At 48.6% G+C, this 26,045-nt stretch overlaps 1 protein-coding gene across 2 annotated transcripts; it reads right to left on the reverse strand.

Annotated features, from left to right (window-relative positions):
* Positions 1-1,632: 1,632 nt before the first annotated feature.
* On the reverse strand, positions 1,633-25,458 carry LOC116968027 (sialic acid-binding Ig-like lectin 12). Of its 2 annotated transcripts, XM_033014659.1 has the most exons (6): positions 25,337-25,458; positions 8,500-8,575; positions 4,385-4,466; positions 3,481-3,849; positions 2,731-3,024; positions 1,633-1,848 (listed from the first exon to the last, which is right to left on the reverse strand). In XM_033014659.1, the coding sequence occupies exons 3-6, from the start codon at positions 4,422-4,424 to the stop codon at positions 1,643-1,645; spliced, it is 909 nt and encodes a 302-aa protein (XP_032870550.1). In that variant the 5' UTR covers positions 4,425-4,466; positions 8,500-8,575; positions 25,337-25,458; the 3' UTR covers positions 1,633-1,642. The 2 variants fall into 2 exon arrangements, with proteins under 2 accessions (XP_032870550.1, XP_032870551.1); XM_033014660.1 differs by lacking the exons at positions 8,500-8,575; positions 25,337-25,458 and having other exon boundaries at positions 4,385-4,555.
* Positions 25,459-26,045: the final 587 nt, after the last annotated feature.

Consider the following 26,045-nt stretch of genomic DNA (forward strand, 5'->3'; position numbering starts at 1 on the left):
CCTTGACTCCACTAGCCCCTAGAGCTCTATCTAACTGTCTCTTAAATCCATCCAATGATTTGGCCTCCACTGCCCTCTGTGGCAGGGAATTCCAATAATTCACAACTCTCTGGGTGAAAAAGTTATTTCTCACCTCAGTCTTAAATAGCCTCCCCTTTATTCTAAGACTGTGGCCCCTGGTTCTGGACTTGCCCAACATTGGGAACATATTTCCTGCATCTAGCTTGTCCAGTCCTTTTTATAAGGAATGAGGTGCCGGAGGAGGTAATTGAGGCTGGGATCATTGCAACATTTAAAACACAGTTGGACAGGTAACATGGATAGGACTTGTTTGGAGGGATATGGGCCGAAGTTGGCCTGTTACCATGGGGCTCGTTGGCCGGTGTGGGCAAGTTGGGCCAAAGGGCCTGTTACCATGCTGTAAGACTCTATGACTCTAAAGAAGCTGCCTGACCCACTGAGTTGCTCCACTACTTTGTGTTTAAGCAACGTGAGGAGTGACGATACATAGAGGGAGGCATTGAAGGTTTCTGGGTGGAAAGAACAATATAATCCAACAACGTCAGGCAGAGGTGAGACAGGCTACATACAGGTGGGGAACACAAAAGGCTGTAGATGTGGGCGGCACGGTGGCGCAGTGGGTAGAGCTCCTGCCTCACAGCGCCAGAGACCCGGGTTCAATCCTGAACACCGGTGCCTTTCTGTACGGAGTTTGCACGTTCTCCCCGTGACCTGCGTGGGTTTTCTCCGAGATCTTGAGGATGTGTGTGTGTGTGTGTTTGAGTGAGTGAGTGTGTGTGTGTGTGAGAGAGAGAGAGAGAGAGAGGGAGAGAGAGGGAGAGAGAGAGCAGAAGCGCGTGTGTGTGGCGATTGTTTGTGAGAGAATGTGTGTGTGTATGAGTGAGTGTGTATGTATGAGCGACAGAGTGTGTGTGTGTGAGGGATGATGTTCATGTGTGGGACAGAGAGAATGTGTGTGTGTGTGCGAGAGAGAGAGAGGGAGACTGCGTGTGTGAGTGAGTGTGTGTGAGAGAGAGTGTTTGTGTTAGCGAATTCCAGCATCTCTCATGGGCCAATAAACCATCTGCCTTTACATAGACATGACAGTGTGTGTCTACACACATTCTACAGTGAGGGTCACATCCCTCTCTGCTGTCCCATGTTCATTCTCTGCCACACACTGATAGACCCCAGCATCCTTCCCTGTCAGCTGAGGGAATTGAAAAGACTAGGCTTGTATTCACTGGAGTTTAGAAGGATGAGGGGATATCTTATAGAAACATATAAAATTATAAAAGGACTGGACAAGGTAGATGCACGAAAAATGTTCCCAATGTTGTGCGAGTCCAGAACCAGGGTCTTAGAATAAAGTCTTAGAATAAAGGGGATGCCACTTAAGACTGAGGTGAGAAAAAACTTTTTCACCCAGAGAGTTGTGAATTTGTGGAATTCCCTGCCACAGAGGGCAGTGGAGGCCAAGTTACTCGATGGATTTAAGAGAGAGTTAGATAGAGCTCTAGGGGCTAGTGGAATCAAGGGATATGGGGAGAAGGCAGGCACGGGTTATTGATTGGGGACGATCAGCCATGATCACAATGAATGGCGGTGCTGGCTCGAAGGGCCGAATGGCCTCCTCCTGCACCTATTTTCTATGTCTATGTCTATGTCCATCCACAGCTCGTTGCTGGAACGTGTTGTGTTCAGCGTGACACCGATGTCTCCACATCAGGTTAGACGCTGGGAAACTCTGGAGGGAGCAGAGGATCGCTGCAGAGTTTCCTTCCTTTATACTGACCCAGGAATTGTTCACATTGTCGGGGGAAGTGATTGAGAGATTCTGGGGGGCGTCTGCAAACAGGTAACATTCAGCAACCAGTTTTGCGGCACTTTCGCTGATCCTTGTAAAAGACTTTAGTCTTCAGACTGTAGAGATACACTGCGGAAATAGGCCCTTCAGCCCACGGAGTCTGCGCCAACCATCGATCACACATTCACACACTAGTTGTATGTTTAGGGAAATGAGAGATATAGACGATGGTGTAGAGACATATAGAACAAAGAATGAAAGATATGCAAAAAGTTAACGATGATAAAGGAAACAGGCCGTTGTTAGCTGTTTGTTGGGTGAGAACGAGAAGCTGATGAGACTTGGGTGGGGGAGGGATGGAGAGAGAGGGAATGCCGGGGCTACCTGAAGTTAGAGAAATCAATATACATACCACTGGGCTGTAAACTGCCCAAGCTAAATATGAGATGCTGATCCTCCAATTTGCATTTAACCTCACTCTGACAATGGTGGTGTCCGAGGACAGAAAGTTCAGTGTGGGAATGGGAAGGAGAATTAATGTGTTTAGCAACCAGGAGATCAGGTAGGTCCGACATCTCTCTACATCATCGTCTATATCTCTCGTTTCCCTTTCCCGTAACTTTCAGTCTGAAGAAGGGTCTCGACCCGAAACGTCACCCATTCCTTCTCTCCAGAGATGCAGCCTGTCCTGCTGAGTTTCTCCAGCTTTTGGTATTGATTTGATTAGTACGGGTGTCAGAGGATATGGGGAGAAGGCAGAAGAAAGGGGTTAGGAGAGAGAGATTGATCAGCCATGATTGAATGGCAGAGTAGAGTTGATGGGCTGAATGGCCTAATTCTGCACCTATCGTCTATGACCTTATATACCAGCACTGCTAATAGATTATTGATGTTCCTGCACAATAAACGATCTCCGTACTTACATTCCACAGTCAGTGTGAGGGTCTGCTCCGATGACACAGTTGGGTATGTGACTCTGCAGGTGAGGTTTTGCCCGTGATGTTTGAGCGCTGGGGTCAGGGACAGAACAGAAGTATATGTCAGAGTGTCACCCTGCTGAGTTACGCTGTGTGAGGCTGACGGTGGTTCATCAGCGGGGGTGACCCAGGTTAAGGTGGGGGCCGTTCCATCACACGTGGTGCTGAAGGAGCAGGTCATGTTCACAGGCTTTCCTGCCACCAATTCAGCAGCGAATATCGTGGGTTTATCCATGAAATCTAACACACAGAGAAACAAATACTGTTAGTTAAATATCACTGGATACATCGGTTCACATCGAAATCCCAGTCCCACACGAGCAAGGATGTTTTTACAAGGTATAGAAGTGTGAAAACGCACACCTCCAGATTCAGGGACAGTTTCTTCCCAGCTGTTATCAGGCAACTGAATCATCCTACCACAACCAGGGAGCGGTCCTGAACTACTATCTGCCTCAGCAGAAAGACTATACATGATTGCAATCGAGCCATTTGCAGTGTATGGATACGTGATAAGGGAATAACGTTTAGTGCAAGGTAAAGCCAGCAAAGTCCAATCAAGGATAGTCCGATGGGTCACCAGTGATGTCGACAGTAGTTCAACACTGCTCTCTGGTTGTGGTAGGATGGTTCAGTTGCCTGATAACAGCTGGGAGAAACTGTTGAGTGAATGAGTGAATTATACAGAGCACTTACCAGTAACACTGAGCTGTGTTACAGGGCGGTAGTTGTAACGTTCTCCCCCATCGAATTCAACTCTGAAAAAATAAGGACCTGCATCTTGCTGCGTGACGTTGTCTATAACCAGGGAACAGTCGTTGTCTTTCAGGATTCCTGACAGCCGGGTCCGATGCTGAAACTTTGTTAATTCTAGACTGGGATTCCCGGAGTGGAAGGCTACAGGACCTTTGTTGTCGTGCGACTCACTGTTAAACCAGATTCCAGTCCGTGGTTCATTGTTCAGTATCGACGGGTATCTGTAGTGACACGGAATCCGTGCACACAAACCATTCTGCGCTGTCACAGCTCCGGGATTGTCCGCACTCCACTCTCCCGACACCACGGCTGAGGAGAGAAGGAACAATCTTTAGCAGTGAACACCCTGTCAGTTCACTGGACTTTCCACACCGTTTATCCTGCGCTGTGGACCTGGTGTGAACAGAGCGTAGAAGAGCGGCATCGTGGCGTAGTGGTAGAGCCTCCCTCCTCACCGCCCCTCCCCCAGTGCATCACTCCCTCCTCACCGCCCCTCCCCCAGTGCATCACTCCCTCCTCACCGCCCCTCCCCCAGTGCATCACTCCCCCCTCACCCCCCCTCCCCAGTGCATCACTCCCTCCTCACCGCCCCTCCCCCAGTGCATCACTCCCTCCTCACCGCCCCCTCCCCCAGTGTATCACTCCCTCCTCACCACCCCTCCCCCAGTGCATCACTCCCTCCTCACCGCCCCCTCCCCCAGTGCATCACTCCCTCCTCACCGCCCCTCCCCCAGTGCATCACTCCCTCCTCACCGCCCCTCCCCCAGTGCATCACTCCCTCCTCACCGCCCCTCCCCCAGTGCATCACTCCCCGTAAACACTTCTGAGTTGCTGCTGATGGTACCTTGGAGAAGGGAGAGGAGGAAGAACGATCTCCCGATCATTGTCTGATCCCAGATATCCCGTCAGTTACCCGATCTCCCGGTCTGGAAGAGAAAGTTATTGCAGTAAAACTCCAGCAACCAATATACATTAAGCAACATGGATGCAATGCTGAGGCTCTATGAGGCGCTGGTGAGGCCGCATTTGGAATATTGTGAGGAATTTGAGCCCCGCATCTGATGAAGGATGTGCTGGCTCTGGAGAGGGTCCAGAGGAGGTTTACAGGAATGGTCCCAGGAATGAGTGTGTTTACATATGATGAGCGTTTGTCAGCACTGGGCCTGTACTAGCTGGAGTTTAGAAGGAGGACCGCATTGAAACTTACCGAATAGTGAAAGGCTTGGATAGAGTGGATGTGGATAGGACTTTTCCACTACTGGGAGGGTCATAGCCGATGAATTCAACGTTCTTCTAGGAAGGAGATGAGGAGGAATTTCTTTAGTGAGAGGGTGGTGAATCTGTGGAATTTTTGCCACAGAAGGCTGTGGCGGCCCAGTCAGTGGATATTGTTAAGGCAGAGATAGATAGATTGTGAATTCGTACGGTTGTCAGGGGTTATGGGGAGAAGGCAGGAGAATGGGATTAGTAGGGAGAGATGGATCAGCCATGATTAAAAGGCAGAGTAGATTTGATGGGCTGAATGGCCTAATTCTGCTCCTATCACATGTCTGTAAATATCACCAACAGCATACGCTGCACCAACTACATTGAAGCTGTGGTCAATAAAGCAAACTGATGTCTCATCGTGCTCAAAAGATGAAGGAAGTTCAGCTTTTCTCCAGTGACTCACACCAACTTCTCCACATGAACTGTGAAAGAACACTGTTAGGTTGCATTACACATTGGTTTGGGACCAGCTCAGCCCAAGACCACAAGAAATTGCTCAGAGCTTAGTTTAGTTTAGAGATACAGCACAGAAACAGGCTCCCACAGCCCACAGACCATGCCGACCACTTTACCCCACCGTGCCCGCTTCGACCATCGATCACCCGTTCACACACTAGTTCTGTGTTTAGTCTAGAGATACAACGTGGAAACAGGCCCTTCGACCCATCGAGTCTGTGCTGACCAGCGATCCCCCGCACACTAACACTATCCTACACACACTAGGGACAATTTACAATGTTGCCAAGCCAATCAGCCTACAAACCTGCATGTCATTGGAATGAAGGGGGAAGGGATGTGTGGGGAGGGGGTTTGTGGGGTTGCGTGGCTAGGGGGTGTCGTGTGGGTAGGGGAGGGCGTGTGTGGGGGGGGGAGTGTGGGGGGGAGTGTGGGGAAGGGGTGTGTGGGGGCGGGGAAGTGTGTGTGTGGTGTGTGGGGGAGGGAGTTGGGGAAGGTGGGGAGGGGGATGTGTGGGAGAGGTGGATGTAGGGGACGGGGGGGTGTAGGGGACGGGGGGGTGTAGGGGACGGGGGGGTGTAGGGGACGGGGGGTGTAGGGGACGGGGGGTGTAGGGGACGGGGGGGGTGTAGGGAGGGGGGGCTGTAGGGGACGGGGGGGTGTGTAGGGACGGGGGTGTGTAGGGACGGGGGTGTGTAGGGAGGGGGGGTGTAGGGACGGGGGGGGTGTAGGGGACGGGGGGGTGTGTAGGGACGGGGGGGTGTAGGGGACGGGGGGGTGTAGGGGAAGGGGGGTGTGTAGGGAGGGGGGCTGTAGGGGACGGGGGGGGTGTGTAGGGACGGGGGGGTGTAGGGGACGGGGGGGTGTAGGGGACGGGGGGTGTGTAGGGACGGGGGGGGTGTAGGGGACGGGGGGGGTGTAGGGACGGGGGGGTGTATGGGATGGGGGGGTGTAGGGGACGGTGGGTGTAGGGAAGGGGGGGTGTAGGGGACGGGGGGGTGTAGGGGACGGGGGGTGTAGGGGACGGGGGGGTGTAGGGGACGGGGGGGGTGTAGGGGACGGGGGGGGGGGTGTAGGGAAGGGGGGCATGTGTAGGGAAGGGGGGGGTGTAGGGAAGGGGGGGATGTGTAGGGAAGGGGGGTGTAGGGAAGGGGGGGATGTGTAGGGAAGGGGGGGGGGTGTAGGGAAGGTGGGTGCAGGGGAGGGGGATGTGGGAGTGGGCTCAGCAGCCCACACTCCGCTGCTTTAGCTTTATTCTCGGCAGCTTCTGGACGGGCGACATCTGAACCGTTTTTGAGCAAATTTAAAAACAACACAGAGGGGAAGTGGTCAAGATGAGAGTTTTAGTAATAGTGTAGACAGAAGATAGATTGTATCAGGATGCATCGCAGCTTGCTTTGGGAACAGCTCCATCCAAGATCGCAACAGGTCCTTCGGCCCACCATGTCCATGCCAACCCTTTTTTCAGCCCATCTATTGGTATGATTGTATAATTGCCATGTGTACCAGAATTCAGTGTTTGCACACAACCCAGGCAAGTCGTACTGTATAAGGTCATAAGTGATAGGAGCAGAATTAAGCCATTCGGCCCATCAAGTCTGCTCCACCATTCAATCATGGCCGATCTATCACTATCTCCTAACCTCATTCTCCTGCCTTCTCCCCATAACCTCTGACACCAGTACAAATCAAGAATCTATCCGTCTCTGCCTTAAACAATCCACTGACTTAGCCTCTACAGTCTACTGTGGCAAAGAATTCCACAGATTCACCACCCTCTGACTGAATATATCCTTCCTCATCTCCTTCCTGGAAGAACATCCTTTAATTCTGAGGCTGTAATCTCTAGTCTTAGACTCTCCCACTAGTGGAAACATCCTCTCCACGTTCACTCTATCCAAGCCTTTCACTATTCTGTATGTCCCTCCCTCATTCTGCTAAACTCCAGCGAGTACAGGCCCAGTGCTATCAAACGCTCATCATATGTTAACCCACTCATTCCTGGGATCATTCATGTAAACCTCCTCTGGACCCTCTCCAGAGCCAGCACATCCTTCCTCAGATATGGGGCCCAAAATTGCTCACAATATTGAGTACAATATATACTGAGAGTCATGGGAGAGGGAGACACAGAAATACCTTTCTGTCCTGGGCCTCCTTCACTGTTAGAGTCAGGCCCAACGCAAATTGGGGAACAGCACCCCATATTACGCTTGGGCAGCTTACATCGGTACGATTATCGACTTCTCTAACTTCGTAGCCTTGCTTTCCCTCTTTCTCCATCCCTCCTCTTTCCTATTCTACAACCAGTCTGACCGTCCCCTTGATTAAATCTTATCTCTGTTTGCTTCGTTGTCACCTTCTCCTAGCTAACAATGATCTATTCTACATTTTCATCCAACCTCATTCCCTTTGCCTTGTTTTCACACCTTTCACTTCCTTATCTCTGTGTCTCTCTCCCGTGACTCTCAGACTGAAGAACGGTCTCGACCCAAAACATCACCCATTCCTTCTCTCTGATTCTCAGATTCGGGGACAGTTTCTTCCCAGCTGTTATCAGGCAACTGAATCATCCAACCACAACCAGAGAGCAGCGCTGAACTACTGTCTACCTTTTTGATGACCCTCTGACTATCCTTTATCAGACTTTGCTGGTTTTACCTTGCACTAAACGCTATTCCCCTATCTGTACACTGTAAATGGAACAATTGTAATCATGTGTAGGAAGGAACTGCAGATGCTGGTTTAAACCAAAGTTAGACACAAAATGCTGCCTTAACTCAACGGGACAGGCAGCATCTCTGGAGAGAAGGAATGGGTTTTCACACCTTACCCTTCCATATCTCTAAACTCTGGATAGAAGAAATGGGTGACACTTCGGGTCAAGACCCTTCTTCTATCCAGAGATGCTGCCTGTCCCACTGAGTTACTCCAGCATTTTGTGTCTATCTTTGATTGTAAACATGTGTTGTCTTCCCTCTGACCGGTTAGCTTGGAACAAAGGCTTTTCCCTGTAACTCGGTGCACGTGACAATAAACTAAACTAAACTCTCCAGAGATGCTGCTTGTCCCGCTGAGTTACTCCAGCGCTTTGTGTCTATCTTTGGTGTGAATCAGCATCTGCAGTTACCTCAATACACAAAGTATTTCAGTGATCAGACTCTGCATAAAGTCGCAACTCAGCCGAACTGGTGGTTGTTCGTGGGAACGAGCGACAGACACGGAATTACATACCTGGGTTCTGTCCGCTGGTCGAGTATCGACTGACAAACACTCAGGGAGCCAGTGTCCTCGTCCTCAGCGGCCGTCACTGTGTGGAGAACACAAATATGTAGAGGGATGGATTAGCATCTGGAAACAGAAGTAAAATAAGGAAGTATTAGTTTATCAGCAAACGGTTAAGTAAGTAAGTAAGTAAGTAAGTTTATTGGCCAAGTATTCATATACAAAGAATTTGCCTTGGTGCTCCACCCACAAGTAACAACATGACATACAGTGACAGTTACGAATGACTCAGAAAACACTAAACATTAATAATAATAAAACATTAATGATAAAAAACCATTGATCAAGCATGTGAACCAACATAATACCAGATCAAAGGGAGGCTACAGATTTTTGGCTGTTGAGTAGAGCAACTATTCGTGGATAAAAACAGTTTTTATGTCTGGCTGTGGCAGCTTTGACAGTCCGGAGTCGCCTTCCAGAGGGAAGTGATTCAAAGAGTTTGTGGCCAGGGTGAGAGGGGTCAGAGATGATCTTGCCCGCTCGCTTCCTGGCCCTTGTAGTGTACAGTTCATCAATGGAGGGAAGGTTGCAGCCAATAACCTTCTCAGCTGACCGGACGATTCGCTGCAGCCTCCAGGTGTCGTGCTTGGTGGCTGAGCCAAACCAGACCAAGATGGAGAAGGTGAGATGGTCGTGTAGAATTGGACCATTATTGCCTGTGGCAGATTGTGCTTCCTCAGCTGTCGTAGGAAGTACATCATCTGTTGTGCCTTTTTGACTGTGGGGTCGATGGTAGCCCCCCATTTAAGGTCCTTGGAGATGATGGTTCCCAGGAACTTAAAAGACTCCACAGATGTGACTGTGGTGTTGTTGATGGTGAGTGGGGTGAGGGGAGGGGGAGCTCTCCTAAAGTCTACAATCAATTCCACTGTCATAAGAGCATTGAGCTGTATGTTGTTGCGATGGCACCAGGACGCCAGCTGTGACACTTCCTGTCTGCAGGCAGATTCCTCCCCATCCTGAATCAGTCCAATCAGGGTTGTGTCATACACAAACTTGAGACGCTTGACAGAGTTGTCTGTGGAGGTGCAGTCGTTGGTGTAGAGAGAGTAGAGGAGAGGTGAGCGCTTTGCGATGCTCCTATGCTGAGCGTTTGCGGGTCCGAGATGTGCTTTCCCAGCCTCACAAGCTGCTTCCTGTCTGTCAGGAAGCTGGTGATCCACCGACAGAGGGGTTCACGCACAGTCAACAAGGAGAATTTGGAGTGTAATAGCACTGGCACAATGGTGTTGAATGCAGAGCTAATATCAACAAATAGGATCCTCGCATAGGTCCCCTGGCGGTCTAGGAGCTGTAGGATGAAGTACAGGCCCAGGTTGACTGCATCATCCACAGATCTATTGGCCCGATATGCAAACTGCACAGGGTCCAGCAGGGGGGGTCGTGATATTTTTCAGCTTGGCCAGCACAAGCCTTTCAAGTGTCTTCATGACTACAGAGGTCAGTGTGACAGGCCTGTAGTCATTAAGACAAGTAATCCTTGCCTTTTTGGGTACAGGGACAATAGTGGAGACTTTGAAGCAGGCAGGGACAGTACATGTTTGCAGGGACTGGTTAAAATGTCTGTATAGATCGTTGTTTGGCACAGAGTTTAAGAGTAGTGGGGGAAACATTGTCAGGTCCTGGAGATTTCCGGCTTTTTTGTCTTCTGAAAAGCCTCTCCGCCTCCTCTATTTTTATTGTTGATGATGTGATGTTGTTCAGCAAGGAGGGTGTGGGTAATTGGGTGTGAAGTGGTGATTGGAGGGGGGTGGGTGCAGAAGGGCCCAGTCTTTGCAGACTGAGGTCAAGCTGTGAGTGGGTGTGAAGTGTTGGTTGGGGTGGGAAATGGTCCAGTCTTTTCATACTGCAGTCTTGCCTTAAGTAGGTGTGAAGTGGTGAATGGGAAGGAGTGGGTGCAGGGTCGATTCTTTGCAGACTGGGGTCTGGCTGTGTTAGTTGGGGAGGGGGTACCAGGGTTACGTTTCTGATTTTCAAACCTGCAGTAAAACTCATTCAGGTGGTTGGTCAGCTGACGATTGTGCAAGAGCGGGGGACTATCCTCTTATAGCTAGTAATTTCTTGCAAGCCCTTCCAAACTGAAGAAGAATCACTAGCTGAGAACTTGCTCCTCAACTTCTCAGAGTACCTTTGCTTGGCAGCTCTGATTCCTCTTCTCAGCTTGTACTTGGCCTGCCTGTAGAGGTCTGCATCCCCGCTCCTGTAGGCCTCCTCTTTAGACCGCCGGAGCTGTCTGAGTTCTGCAGTGAACCAGGGCTTGTTGTTGAACCATGTCCGGGTCTTAGTTGGAATGCAACTTTCCTCGCAAAAGCTGACATATGATGATACAGTGTGATGATACAAAGCCAGGTCTCGGTGAAACACAGGGCAGCAGCTCGAGAGAAGTCCTTGTTTGTCCGATGCAGGAGTTACAGTTCGTCCACTTTGTTCTTGAGAGAACGTACGTTTGCCAGGAATATACTCGGGAGTGGTGTGCGTGATCCTCGTCGCCAGAGTCGGGTGAGTGCTCCAGAGCGCTTCCCACGGGTCCTCCTCCATCTCAAGACCTTGAACGCAGCCACAGCCCCGCCGACGAGGATGTCCAAATAATCCAGCGTGTGAGAGAAATCCGGAACGGTGTTTGGAGGTACCGTATGTCCGATGTTTATGAATACATCTCTCATGAAAGTAATCTTTGTAGGGTTTTCACAGACGACACAAATGGACAAACACATACAAAACAGCAAGGAGCAGTACACCGTGGCTGCCATCGTTGGCTCCAGCAGGAGCAGCTACACTACAAGCAAGCTACACTACAAGCGAGCTACACTACAAGCAAGCTACACTACAAGCAAGCTACACTACAAGCGAGCTACACTACAAGCAAGCTACACTACAAGCAAGCTACACTACAAGCAAGCTACACTACAAGCAAGCTACACAACAAGCAAGCTACACTGCAAGCAAGCTACACTACAAGCAAGCTACACTACAAGCAAGCTAACCCATTTAACCCCAGATGGGACATGACTTTGACTTATTGGAGGGAGTGCTGTACTGTGGGAAGAGTCCCTCACTATCTCTGCAAACCTATTCTGGCTGTGACCCTATTTCTGGTCTCTACAACCCCCTCCCCACCAGCCCCTACACCCCTCTCTGTCAAATTGGAGGTATTTAATCTAACGGGTGTGCCAGCTTCCTGTTCCACAGTGCCATGGCTAGGTTGCTGATTTGGATAAGACTGCACTGATTCAAGAATTGTTTAGGAAAGAACTGCAGATACTGGTTTGGACAGGCAGCATCTCTGGATAGAAGAAGGGTCTCGACCCAAAATATCACCCATACCTTCTCTCCAGAGATTCTGCCTGACCCGCTGAGTTACTGATTCAAGAATGTCTGGAATTGTGCAAGGCAAGTTTACTCAACTAACTATGCAAAGTTTTATAATGAATTAGCAGAGGGTCAGAACCAAGAACAGAGAACAGCAGAGGAACAGCCCCCTCGACCTAAAATGTCCGTGCCGAACATAATGCCAAATTAATCTTCTTTGCCTGTACATAATGTGGAATTCTCTGCATGTCCATGTCCCTATTTAAAGGCCACCAAAACATCACTATCACCGCTGCGTCGACCATCACCCCTAGGCACCACCACTCTCTGGGTAAAAAATAATCCCCACACATTTTAGATCGCATTAAGTTTAGAGATACAGCGTGGAAACAGGCCCCTCGGCCCACCCAGTCCTCGCCGACCATCGATCACCAGTTCACAAACTAGTTCTATGTTTAGTTTAGAGATACAGCGCGGAAACAGGTCCTTCGGCCCATCAAGTCCGTGCCAACCAGCGATCCCTGCACAGTAACACCATTCGATACACACGAACAGTGGCGGACTGGCCAGGGTGTCAGCTTGCAAGTGGCAAGTGGGCCCCTGATGAAGTGGGCCCCATATATCAAATAAAAATGCAACAAAGAAACAAACACAGACAACTGTTTTAGTAATCAAAAGGATAAGAAAAAAAAGAGAACAGGACACAAATAAGCAGTGCATGAAAATAGTGCACTAGACGTGGCCTTTACCATCCTTTTATATATTTTTTCGAGTTTCGTAAAAAAATTATTGGTAAACAATATCCAAGTTCCATCTCCCAGATGTACTGGAGGACAGAGGATCTAAGGGGGTAGATGAACTGAAAGAAATTTTCATTAGGCGAGGAATAGTATTGGGTAGGCTAATGGGACTGAAGGATGATAAATCCACTGGGCCTGATAGTCTGAATCCCATGGTCCTCAGGGAGGTGGCTCTAGAAATAGTGGACGCATTGGTGATCTTTTTCGAATGTTCAATAGATTCAGGATCAGTCCCTGTGGATTGGAGGATAGCTAATGTTATCCCACTTTTCAAGAAAGGAGCGAGAGAGAAAACGAGGAATTACAGACCAGTTAGCCTGACGTCAGTGGTGGGAAAGACGCTGGAGTCAATTATTAAAGAGGTAATAATGGGGCATTTGGATAGAGTAAAAGGATTAGTCCAAGTCAACATGGATTTATGAAAGGGAAATCATGCTTGACTAATCTTCTGGAATTTTCTGAGGATGTGACAAGTAAAATGGATGAAGCGGTGCCAGTGGATGTAGGGTATCTAGACTTTCAGAAAGCCTTCGATAAGGTCCCACTCGGGAGACTGGTGACTAAAATGAGAGCACATGGTATTGGGGGTAGGGTGTTGACATGGATAGAAAATTGGTTGGCAGACAGGAAGCAAAGAGTAGGAGTGAACGGGTCCTTTTCACAATGGCAGGCAGTGGCGAGTGGAGTGCCACAAGGTTCGGTGTTGGGGCCGCAACTGTTTACCATATATATTAATGATTTGGAAGAGGGAATTAGGAGCAACACTAGCAAGTTTGCGGATGACACAAAGCTGGGTGGCAGTGTGAACAGTGAAGAGGATGTTAGGAGGTTGCAGGGTGACCTGCACAGGTTGAGTGAGTGGGCAGATGCAGTATAATATAGATAAATGTGAGGTTATCCACTTTGGCGGCAAAAACAAGGGGGAAGATTATTATCTCAATGGGGTTAGGTTAGGTAAGGGGGAGGTACAGCGAGACCTGGGTGTCCTTGTACACCGGTCACTGAAAGTTGGCGTGCAGGTACAGCAGGCAGTGAAGAAAGCTAATGGAATGTTGGCCTTCATAACAAGAGGATTTCAGTATAGGAGTAGAGAGGTTCTTCTGCAGTTGTATAGGGCTCTGGTGAGACCACATCTGGAGTGTTGTATACAGTTTTGGTCTCCTAATTTGAGGAAGGACATCCTTGTGATTGAGGCAGTGCAGCGTAGGTTCACGAGATTGATCCCTGGGATGGCGGGACTGTCATATGAGGAAAGATTGAAAAGACTAGGCTTGTATTCACTGGAGTTTAGAAGGATGAGGGGATATCTTATAGAAACATATCAAATTATAAAAGGACTGGACAAGCTAGATGCAGGAAAAATGTTCCCAATGTTGGGCGAGTCCAGAACCAGGGGCCGCAGTCTTAGAATAAAGGGGCGGCCATTTAAGACTGAGGTGAGAAAAAACTTTTTCTCCAAGAGAGTTGTGAATTTATGGAATTCCCTGCCACAGAGGGCAGTGGAGGCCAAATCACTGGATGGATTTAAGAGAGAGTTAGATAGAGCTCTAGGGGCTTGTGGAGTCAAGGGATATGGGGAGAAGGCAGGCACGGGTTATTGATAGGGGACGATCAGCCATGATCACAATGAATGGCGGTGCTGGCTCGAACGGCCGAATGGCCTCCTCCTGCTCCTATATTCTATGTTTCTAAGTTCAACTACATGAGAATTCAAACGTAAATTACTAGTTATGCGTAGTAATTATCTCATTTACATGAGTCGACAACAACACATGTCAGAAATACTCCGCAATCTATCAATGTGGTTAATGATGGCACCTTAGATAATTTTTTTGCAGCATCTCTAATTAAAAGGAAAGAAGAAGTATTGAAGCAGAGAAGCATTGTCATGAGGATTATAGACATCATGAAGATGTTAGGCAAGCAAGCACTTCCTTTTCGAGGTCACAGAAATGAATCGGCCTACATTCTAGATAATGAGGTTCTGAATCATGGCAATGTTTTAGCTACAGTGCAGTTGATGGCAAAATATGACCCCATTATGGCAGCTGACGTTTCTGCAGTGCAAAACAAGTCTAAACAAAGAATCAAATGATTAGAGCAACAAGGAAAGGCTCAAAGTAAAGGCCGTGGTGAACTTGTTACATACCTGAATAAAACAACTATAAACATGTTAATCAAAATTATGAAGAATATAATACAAGAAAGAATTAGTCATGAAGTTTCTCAAACAAAATATTATTCTATTCAGGTTGCTTCAACACAAGATAATTCATCCATCGATTGATACAAATACATCGATAGATAATAATAATAATAATAATAACAGGGGGCGCTGACCTGTGCGCGGCTGCCCAGCCAGCAGCTGTCTGTCTTTTCATCTTTTTTTTATTTTTAGTTAGTTAAAGTGTTTTTGTTTCTGGAGTTCTAGACTTTTTTATGTGGGGGGGGGGGGGAAGGGGGAAACTACCTTTCAGGGTCCCTACCTGGTCGGAGAGGCAGCTTTTCTCTGGGCTGCAGTTTCGACCCGTCCTCGCGGCCTACCAGCGGGCCTGGAGCGGTGTTTCCTGACGGGGACCGCCCAGAACCACGGCTTCGGCAGCGGCACAGCGCTGGAGCGCTATCGTGGAGCGGGCGATGCCTTGCCTGGGTCGCCGCGCTGGAGCTCCGGTGAGCTGAGACCGCCGGGAACAACATCGCGGAGCTGCGGGTCTGAGGAGCGGCCAGCTGCGGGCGGCGGCGCCGAACTGTACACCGGGAGCCTGGGATCTCGCGACGAGATCGCCAGTTGTGGAGCTCCAACCGGCGCGGCCTTGTTGGCTTTGGAAGCCGCGGCCTCCAGTACGGAAGCGGCCGTTCCAGGGTTCCCAAGCCGCTGTGAGGATTCTCCCGACGCCGGAGCACCATCACCCGGCGAGAACGGCCAGGAACATCGGGCCTCCGTAGAGGCAACTGTGGAGGCCTCAATTGGCTCGACTATGGGTGAACTGGGGTTGGGGACTGGACTTTGTGCCTTCCCTCATGGTGGGAGCCATTGTGGGGGGATGTTCTTTATGTTTAAATCTCTTATTAATGTTATGTCTGTATTCTTTCTTTATGTGCTGCATTGGCAAGAAGCATTTCACTACACCTAGGTGTATGTGACCAATAAATAAATAACCTTTGAATAATAATATATATATATATATTATTATTATTATTATTATTATCTATCGATGTATTTGTATCAATCGATGGATGAATTATCTTGTGTTGAATCAACCTGAATAGATGCTCCTGAACACAACATCAGTGATGTAACCTGGGGTCATTGGGTGTTTCGGGTCTTTCAACATCAGACACCCTCACCCAGGCGACCCAGCCGTGGTTGATCAGACCACGACTTGTGTTCAGGTGGCATTCGCTCCTCCCCATGGACTTCCTCTCCTGATCCAGAGCCATCTCGAGGCCTTCTCCGCTGCCTCTGTGGTGTTCTTGATGGCCCTTCTCCTTGCCACTCCGTTTATGCCCAGTGCACTCAAGGCTTTGTAGAGCGATTGCCCTGCAAAACCTCTGCAGCCAACCTCGATGGGCATATACCTTGCCTTCCAGCCCTGCTTGCGGCAGTCTATGACCAGTTCTTCATATTTGGCCATCTTCCTCTCGTGGGCCTCCTCCAGACGGTCCCCCCACGGCACTGTCAGGTCCAACAAGACGATGTTTTTGGTCGCCTCTGAGACCAGGAGGATATCTGGCCTCAGGGTGGTCGTGGCAATGTGCTGTGGGAACTTCAGCTGTTTCACCAGGTCTACGGAAAGCTGCCAGTCCTGCGCAGTCGCCAGGATTCCTGATGGATTCCTGGCTGCTGTGGTTCTTGGCAGCTGCACTCCGGCCTTCACGAAGGTGATCATCTGGGTGGTGGGGCGTTCTCGTCTGCAGCTGCTGATTCCCATGCTGATGGCTTCTGCAATGGGTTTGAGAACCTGGTCATGACGCCATGTGTACCGGCCCTGCCCAAGAGCCTTTGGGCAACAGCTCAGGTTGTGTTCCAACGTCCCCTTGCCTGAGCATTGCGGGCAATCTGGAGATTCCGCTTTGCCCCAGATGAAGAGGTTCGATGGGCTGGGCAGGACATCATACACTGCCTGGACCAGGAACTTGATGCGCTGTGGTTCAGCCTGCCAGAGCTCAGTCCATGTGACTTTTCGGTCCATGGCCTGCTCCCACCTTGTCCAGGCTCCCTGCTGCCTCAATCCAACTGCTCTGGTACACCTCTCCTCCTCCACCACTGCCCTCACTTCCTCCTGGACCAGCCTGCGCCTCTCCTTCCCCTTGGCCTGTCAAACTGGGGAGATGGGAAGATTCCCAGGCCTGCTCTTCCCCGAGTCACTGCTCCCACCAGGACTCTGTGGCGTATCCGGGACTCTGCTTGCAGCACGGCTTCGCCGGCTCTCCACTTCCTCCCAGTTTTCACCTCCACCCCTGCTTGAGCCACCTTGGGGTCGCTGGAGTCCCTGTACAGCATCACCTCTCTGACCCGAGTCACCTTGAACTCCTCCTCCAGGGACTTCAGGGGCAGCTGGAGCTTGGTGTTATTTCCGTAAAGGGCGATGCTGCTAAGGCTCCTGGGCAGTCCCAGCCACCTTCTGAGAAAGCTGCTGACTTTCCTCTCCAATCTCTCTACGATGGATATTGGGACTTCGTAGACAAGCAGTAGCCAGAGTATCCTTGGCAGGATACCATGCTGGTAAATCCATGCCTTGAACTTGCCGGGAAGCCCCGACCGGTCCACTGCTCTCAACCAGCTCTCCACCTCCTGACAGGTTGCCTGGACAGATGCTGTACCCTTCAGGCTGCTGTTAAACACCTTGCCAAGACTCTTCACTGGCCTTTCGGAGACAGTTGGGATTGGTGTCCCTTCGATGCTGAAGCGGAACCTGTCCATGACTTTGTCCTTCTTCAGCACCAGTGACCTTGATTTTCCTGGCTTAAACCTCATCCTTGCCCATCCAATCAGTTTCTCCAACCCCTGCAGGATCCACCTGCTTCCTGGCACTGACTCAGTGGTGACAGTCAGGTCGTCCATGAAGGCTCTGATTGGTGGTTGGCACATTCTTGACTTGGTCCGAGGGCCCCGGTATTCTGGCTCAGCAGACTTGACGATCATGTTCATCGCCAAGGCAACAAGGATCACAGAGATGGTACAGCCTGTGATGATCCCAACCTCCAGTCTGTGCCACTCTGATGTTACTGACCCTGATGAGACTCTCATGCTGAACTGGTTGTAATAGTCCAGGATGAGATCTGCCACTTGGCCCGGCACATGATGCTTGGCCATGACTGTCTGGATCAGCTTGTGCGGGATGGAGCCGTAGGCGTTGGCCAGGTCAAGCCAGAGCACTGTCAGGTCACCCTTGTTCTCCCTGGCTTCTCTGATGAGCTGGGACACCACTCCCATGTGCTCTAGACACCCCGGCACTCCAGATAAGCCTCCCTTTTGCACTGAGCTGTCGATGTAGCCATTGCTGGAGAGGAAGTTGGTCAGCCGCCTCGCCACTATGCTGAAGAAAATCTTGCCTTCAACACTTAGCAAGGAGATGATTCTGAACTGATCGGTCTTTTAGGAATCTTCCTCCTTTGGGATCCAGACTCCTTCAGCCAATCGCCACTGCTGCACCACTTTTCCTCTCCTCCAGATGACTTTCAGGATCTTCCACAGCAGTTTCAGTAACAAGGGGCAGTTCTTGTAGACCTTGTAGGGGACTCCGCCCGGGCCAGGGGCTGAGCCAGCTCTTGCTCTCTTCACAACGTCCTGGACCTCTTTCAGGAGTGGCTCTCTACTATCAAACTCCTTGATGGGTGGAGGTGGTTTTATCAGGATGTTGCATTGGCCCAGCTCCTGCTGCCTGACGGGGTCACTGTAGGTCGTCTGGATGTGCCGGTCGATCTCCTCCTTAGAGCAAGCCAAACTCCCACTGCGCTTCTGCCCGAGTAGTTGTTTGGTCAAGCCGAAGGGGTTGGCTATGAACGATGCTCGCTTCCTGGCTCTTACCTTCCGGCGTCTTCGGTGCCACTCAGCTCTACGGAGGGTCATCAGCTTCTTCCTCAGGATGGTTCGCAGCTCAGCCAAGGGGGGACATTGCTCTTCCCTGGCCTCTTTATACTGCTTCTTGAGGGACTTCAGCTCCTGCCGGATCTTGTGGATCTTTGTTGCTCGTTGGTTCATGGTGAAAGGTGATCAGGACGGCTTCTTCTCCACTTCTCCAAACCTTTCCACTGCTAGGCTGATGATGATTGTCGTCATCGTCCGCAGCCTTCGGTCCACGTCTCCCTTCGCAGTTGCTTCTAGCACCTTGTCGACGTCCTCGTCGAACTGATGCCAGACTGCCGTCTTGCAGGCCTGAGGCCATCTGACTCGAACCTTCTCCGGAGAACTGTTCCGAGGGACTAGTTGCGCCACTTGGAGGCTTCGGGCTCTATGGGGTGATTCCGGGCCCGGCTCCTCCTGCGTCTCACCAGGTAAAATACCTGTGCGTTGTGACACTCCCTGTCCCTCCAAACACTTCATCCGGGTCTGGTGAATCTTCAGGCCTCGGCTGTTCTTGCAAACCTTACCACATCTGCATTTGATACTCATAGTCGGTTGTCCATTGCCATTAGTCGTTAACCTTTGATCCGTCCAATAGAGGTGCTCATCCTCCCCCCCTTTCGGGCACCCCTGGGGGTATTTTTCCATGTGTTTTTCTGTAGCGTGATTTGGGTCTCCTCCTCTCAGAGGATGCGGTTTGGGCTGCCAACCCGCCCCGCGCCGGTTGCCATCTTTCCGAGCTGTCCACTGTCTCCAGTCGTCACCACCCTATTCTTGGTTTTCAACCAGTCTATTCCTGGTCGCCACTGGTTTCACTGGTTTCACCAGCACAGTGATTGATACAAATACATCAATAGATGCTCCTGATCACATCATCAGTGATCAGTAGCATTATTATTCGGTATGTGCTTAAAGGTATTATCTGTGAGCGACTACCTTCAGTTGTGCCAAGTAATGATGGTACAGGACAGGGACTTTTTGATCTATTGATTGAAACATTACAGCATCTTAAAATCGACCCCCGAAAATGTTTCCCTGATGGCGCTGCAAGCTACCATGGCTAGTATAATGGTTTACAAAGTAAAATTGCTGATGTGGCTGATCAACATGTTCATATATGGTCCTATGCCCATGTCTTGAATTTGGTGATAACTGAAACAACAAAATGTTGTGTGCCTGCAGTTTCTTTTTTCAATTTGCTCCAGAATATAGCAACTTTTGTGAAAGCATCATACAAGAGAATGTCTGTATGGATAGAAGTTGTTGGAAAACATCAAGGACAAGAAAAAATGAAACGATTAAAGCTAATTGGTGAGACCAGATGGTCAGGAAAATCCAATGCAGCAACAACTATATTTGGACGTTTTGATGATGCCGCTGCCAGTACTTTCGTAAATCTATTGACATGCTTATCAATGATACAAGATTCAGAAAAGTTGATGCAAAAACAAAACATGAAGCAAATGTTTTACTTCAAAGTCTTCTAAAGTTTGAAACCATATTGACAGCATTTACTTACTTGTATATATTTGAAACTACAACCCCGTTATCAAGTTATCTACAGACAAGTGGTTTAGATATGTTTACTGCATGGAGTTTGCTAGATTCAGCTACAACAAAGTTGAAGGAACAGACAAGAACATTTGATAACGTTCACAGCAAGGCTTTGGAATTTGTAAATAAGTGTAATGACAGGATTTCACAGATGAATATGGATGAAAATCAAACATTGGAAATTGATGCATTGGAAACTGCATTGCCAGTTAAGAGGCAGAGGAAGAAGAAAAGAATGGCAGATGAGTGTATTGATGATTAAAGAAATTCCTCAGATTCTCTCGCTGATTTTCGAGTAAATGTGTTTAACCCAATAATGGATTGCATTGTCCAGTCACTAGAATCCCGATTTGTACAACACAAACAGTTGTATAAAGATATGTCCTGCTTGGACCCAGCAAAGTTTAAAACTATTGCAGAGAAGGGCCTTGAAGATGAAGCATTGGAAGGTATTATTAAGCTGTTACCACAAATCAGCAAAGATCAAGTAATATTGGAATTGTTTTCTTTTGCTTCAAACTTTGATGTATTAAAGCTATTGCTTAATGATGGTGAGAATATGGATTCCAGTTGCAACAATTGTAAAATTTGCAGCACTTGCCCATCGTGTGTTCTAAAAATTCTGGCATCCAACAGACTTCATAACAATAATAATAATAATAATAATATATCTTTTATTGTCATTGCACGTCAGTGCAACGAGATTTAGTGTGCAGCTCCACTGATGTACAAGAAAGGTAAATAAATACAATACATAAATAAACAAGCTGAATTGATTGACGTGACCATCTGAGGGAGACTGTCCAAAGGGGGTGGGTGGGGGGGGCACTCATTAGGGCCGGTTCAGAGCCGCTATAGCTCTTGGGATAAAACTGTTCCTGAGTCTGGAGGTTCGGGCGTAGAAGGCCTTGTAACGTCTGCCGGAGGGAAGTAGTTGAAACAGACCGTGGCAGGGGTGTGATGAGTCCTTATGGATGCTGAGGGCCTTCCTGAGGCACCGCGTGTGGTAGATGCCCTCCAAGGCTGGTAGCTCTGTCCCGATGATCCGCTGCGCTCTGTTGACGACGCGCTGAAGAGCTCTCCTCTCCGCCTCCGTGCAGCTGAGATACCACACAGAGATGCCATACGTTAGTATGCTCTCTGTGGTGCAGCGGTAGAACGTTGTCAGCAGCTGTTGGGGCAGACCAGTCTTTTTTAATGTCCTCAGGAAGAACAGTCGTTGCTGTGCCTTCTTGACCAGCGCGGCGGTGTTTGTGGACCATGTGAGGTCTTCTGAAATGTGAGTGCCCAGAAACTTAAAGCTGGACACTCTCTCCACACTTTCCCCATAAATGGAGATTGGGGCATATTCTCCAGAATGGGACCTCCTGAAGTCAATAATCAGCTCCTTGGTCTTGGAGGTGTTTAGTGCCAAGTTGTTATTGGCGCACCAGTCCGCCAGGTTCTGCACCTCCGCTCTGTAGTTTGTTTCATCACCGTTGGTGATCAGCCCAATCACTGTTGTGTCGTCTGCAAACTTCACGATGGTGTTGGTGTCGAATGCAGGGACACAGTCGTGAGTGAAGAGGGAGTAGAGCATGGGGCTTAGTACACAACCCTGTGGTGTGCCGGTGCTCAGGGTGATGGTGGAGGACAGGTGCGGGCCCAGTCTCACTGCCTGCGGTCGCTCCGTGAGAAAGTTCAGGATCCAAGCGCATATCGGTGAGCTGAGGCCTAGCTGGTGGAGTTTGGTGGTGAGCTTGGTGGGGATGACCGTATTGAATGCAGAGCTATAGTCAATGAAGAGCATCCTCACATACGTGCCCTGTCTGTCCAGGTGAGTCAGGACAGTGTGAAGGGCCAGAGAGATGGCATCCTCTGTCGATCTATTTGCCCTGTATGCAAATTGATGGGAGTCCAGTGAGGCAGGGATGCTGGATTTAATATGGGAGAGGACCAGCCTTTCGAAGCACTTCATGGGGATTGGAGTCAGGGCAACCAGCCGGTAGTCGTTGAGGTTGGTGATTGTGGACTTTTTCGGCACCGGCACTATGGTGGCTGTTTTCAGGCACTTGGGGACCGTTGCCAGAGATAGAGAGAGATTGAAGATTCTGGCATATGATAACCTTTATGAACTTTATAAAGTCATCTGCACAATATCAGTTACTCAAGTCCAATGTGAGAGGACATTTTCAAAGCTAAAGATCATAAAGACAAGGTTAAGAAATTTGCTGTCTGAGGAGAATTTGGAATCATACATGTTGCTATCCATTGAAAAGGAATTGTTAGATGAATTGGATGCAGAAGCAATTATTGGCAGATTCGCACAACCATCAGCGAACACAAACGATTGCTCTTAATATAGTGGACCATGCAATGCTCTATTGTGCTTTTGAACTATGTTAATGTGTAAATTGTGCAGTAAACTATTTAAAAATATCAACCAATTACTTAAAAAGTTAAAAAAGCAATTCAATTATAACATTCTGTATTTACATTTGGTATCTACTGCCAGTAATATGTACAGTACATGTACACTGTAATTACTAAGAAATACACATTTTTTCCACAAAAATTTTAATTGTACCATTTTTTCCATATGTATTTTTTGAAAATTTTATTTATTCGTTATGAAAATTAAATGATAGCATTGTAGTTGTGGGTTGGCCCCCTTTGTCTCCTGGCAACCAATATTTTTAGACCCAGTCCGCCACTGTGTGGCTGAGTGAGTTTGCTGATGACACAAAGGTTGGAGGAGTTGCAGACAGTGAATAAGCTGTCGGAAGATACGGTGGGATGAAAATCAGATGCAGAAATGGGCGGAGAAATGGCAGACGGAGTTTAATCCGAGCAAGCGTGAGGTGCGCACTTTGGGAGGATGAAGGCACAAGGAGAGAGTGTAGAGTTAATGGCAAGACCATTAACAGCATTGATTTTTTTAGTTTACTTTAGAGAAACAGCGCGGAAACTATGCAGCACACACTGGGGACAATTTACATTTATACTAAGCCAATTAACCAACAAACTACCTCTTTGGAGTGTGGGAGGAAACATAAGATCTCGGGGAAACACACACACACACGTACAAACTCCGTACAGACAAGCACCTATAGTCGGGATTGAACCTGGGTCTCTGGCGCTGTTAGGCAAGATGCTGGTGATCTCGGGCTTGTCCCAACATCTTATTCATGTGATCTTCAAAGGAGGAGTTGTGGCGACCACAGGCCTCTTTTGCAGTCCACCTTTGCCATAAGCAGTGCCGGCAGTGCAGATTTCTTCCTGGCAGCTCAACCTTTGAGCTTGAAGAAGTGATGATTGCAGTCTCTCGATTATCCTGGCGGGCAGTCTATGCCTGTGTGTATGTGTGTGGGTACAGTCCCTCATTGACTGTGGGCCAGAAGAATCACTGGCACCTCAGGCTTGCCAAGGCCACTCTATAAGCCTGAGGTTGAAGCCTTGTGTAGGCTTCTTTCCAGCAGTCCAGACCTGACCATTGCTGGTGGTCTCGGGTTTGGCCTAGTGGCTCAGTCTTCCTTGAATCTGCGATGGGGGATCACAAGGACGGCATGGTGGCGCAGCGGTAGAGTTGCTGCCTTACAACACCATGGACCCAAGTTAGATTCTGCCTATGGGTGCTGTCTGTATTGTGTTGACACGTTCTCCCTGTGACCGTGTGTGTTTCCTCCGGGTGCTCCGGTTTCCTCCCATATTCAAGAGACAGACAGGTTTACAGATTAATTGGCCACTGTAAATTGTCCCTAGTGTGTAGGATAGAACTAATGTACAGGTGATCGCTGGTCGGTGGGGACCTGGTTCCTGTTTCCACATTGTATCTGTGATTAAACTAAAACGAAAACTCTGACTTCTTTCTGGTCCTCTCCCGGTCTGTCCATCAGGCTAGAATGCATGTGTTCCCGCCAGGGGCGGTGAGGAGGGAGAACTGTGCTTTGGGAGGGGTGGTGAGCAGGGAATGCTGCATTGTATTAGGGAGAGTGAGGAGGGAGAGCTACACTGTGGGTGGAGGGGGTGAAGGAGTGCCGTGTTGTGGAAGGGATGATGAGGAAGCGCTGTTCTGTGAGAGGAACTGTTCTGTGAGAGGAATAGGAGGTGCAACTCCAGAGCCAACAATATCATGAGCGACCCCTTCCACCCCTGCAACGGACTGTTCGAGCTGCTACGGTCAGGCAAACGCCTCCGTTGCCATGCGGTGAGAACGGAGAGGTTGAGAAGGAGTTTCTTCCCAGAGGCCATTCGGACTGTAAACGCCTATCCCACCAGGGACTAACTCTACTGAACGTTTTTCCTTCCATTATATATTATGTAAAAGAATATGTGTGTTATGATTGTGTTTATAGTTTGTTTGGTTGTTTGTCTTTTGCACAAAAGTCCGCGAGCATTGCCACTTTCATTTCACTGCACATCTAGCATGTGTATGTGACAAATAAACTTGACTTGACTTGACTTGACTTGTTCACTCCTTACCCTGTCTCCCCATCCCTCAGTCCCTCCTGACTTCCCCTCACTCATCCATCACAACTCAGATCCCTCCTACCCTCTGTCCCTCACAACAGTCCTTCCTCATGGTGTCCCGATTCGAAACGTGGCCTATCCATGTCCTCCACAAATGCTGCCTGACCCACTGAATTACTCCAGTGCTGTGTTTATTTGTAATCCAACATCAGCAGTTCATTGTGTCTCGCCCCCATTTCCTGACGCTGCCCTCGCTCTCCCTTCCGCCCACACTCACCGGGGTCCCACACACACACACACACTCATCACCCACCGCGGGAACCTCACAGCGGACGGAGGAGCAGGGTCCACGTCACAAGCGCATCGTACACAGACTGGGGAAACAGCTTGCATGAGCCGCGTGTGTATCGATGCAGCGTTGCTGAGGGTGAAGCCGGCCGGCCTCAGACACATTCTCAAAGTAAACCAGTGGAGTGAAATGGAAGGATCGAACCAAGGACCTGGTCTCAGAAAGCATTTAGATTTCATGTAGGAGAAAAAAATTCATATCAGCATGCATCATTAGAAAAAAGCAAATAAAAGGGAAGTAATATTTTCCACAAACCCCAATGACAAGCACGGCTTCATAATTCTGCTTCATGTTCTTATAATGGACCTTCACCCAGTCACTTATTTCTTCAAACTCTTCCATGGAAAAATAGCCAGCAATGTCTTTGAACGTCAACATCCTGGAAAAACAAACATTGTACCTGATACACTTTGGTGCACAATCTGAAATAATCAGATATTAATTCCAAAACTGATTTTAAAATATCAATTGTTTATTTAATACAGGACAATTCCAGGATAAAGTGTCCATTACTAGATCTAAACATCTATCCATTTCTTAAGAAAAGGCTTTAAAAAAAAATAATAACCTAAGTATCCAAATAACAAACCAATCCCATTCACACAAGAATTCACAATATAACATGATTTTTAAATCTCACTGTCATGAACTTATATGCCAAATGTTTAATTCCCATAAATTAATCTAGAAACATCCACTCTCAATATAATCAAAATTATTATTTTTTTGCCCAATACATGTGACTAAAACCGTTTTGGATATTTAGTATAAAAATATTGATTATGGATAGATTATTACACAAAATATAGACGATTTAGATGCTCTTATGACACGATTGTCCAAAAAAAAGAGAATTTTAATCATCGTGCGAGTGGGTGTTTCTGGAATGTGATCGATTGGAACGTTGCCGTTGTCGTGAATTTTAACCCCATATCGGCAGGAAAGACATTGCCGAATCGTTTGG

The sequence above is a fragment of the Amblyraja radiata genome, chromosome 43, assembly GCF_010909765.2.
Source record: "Amblyraja radiata isolate CabotCenter1 chromosome 43, sAmbRad1.1.pri, whole genome shotgun sequence".
Classification (NCBI taxonomy): Eukaryota; Metazoa; Chordata; class Chondrichthyes; order Rajiformes; family Rajidae; genus Amblyraja; species Amblyraja radiata.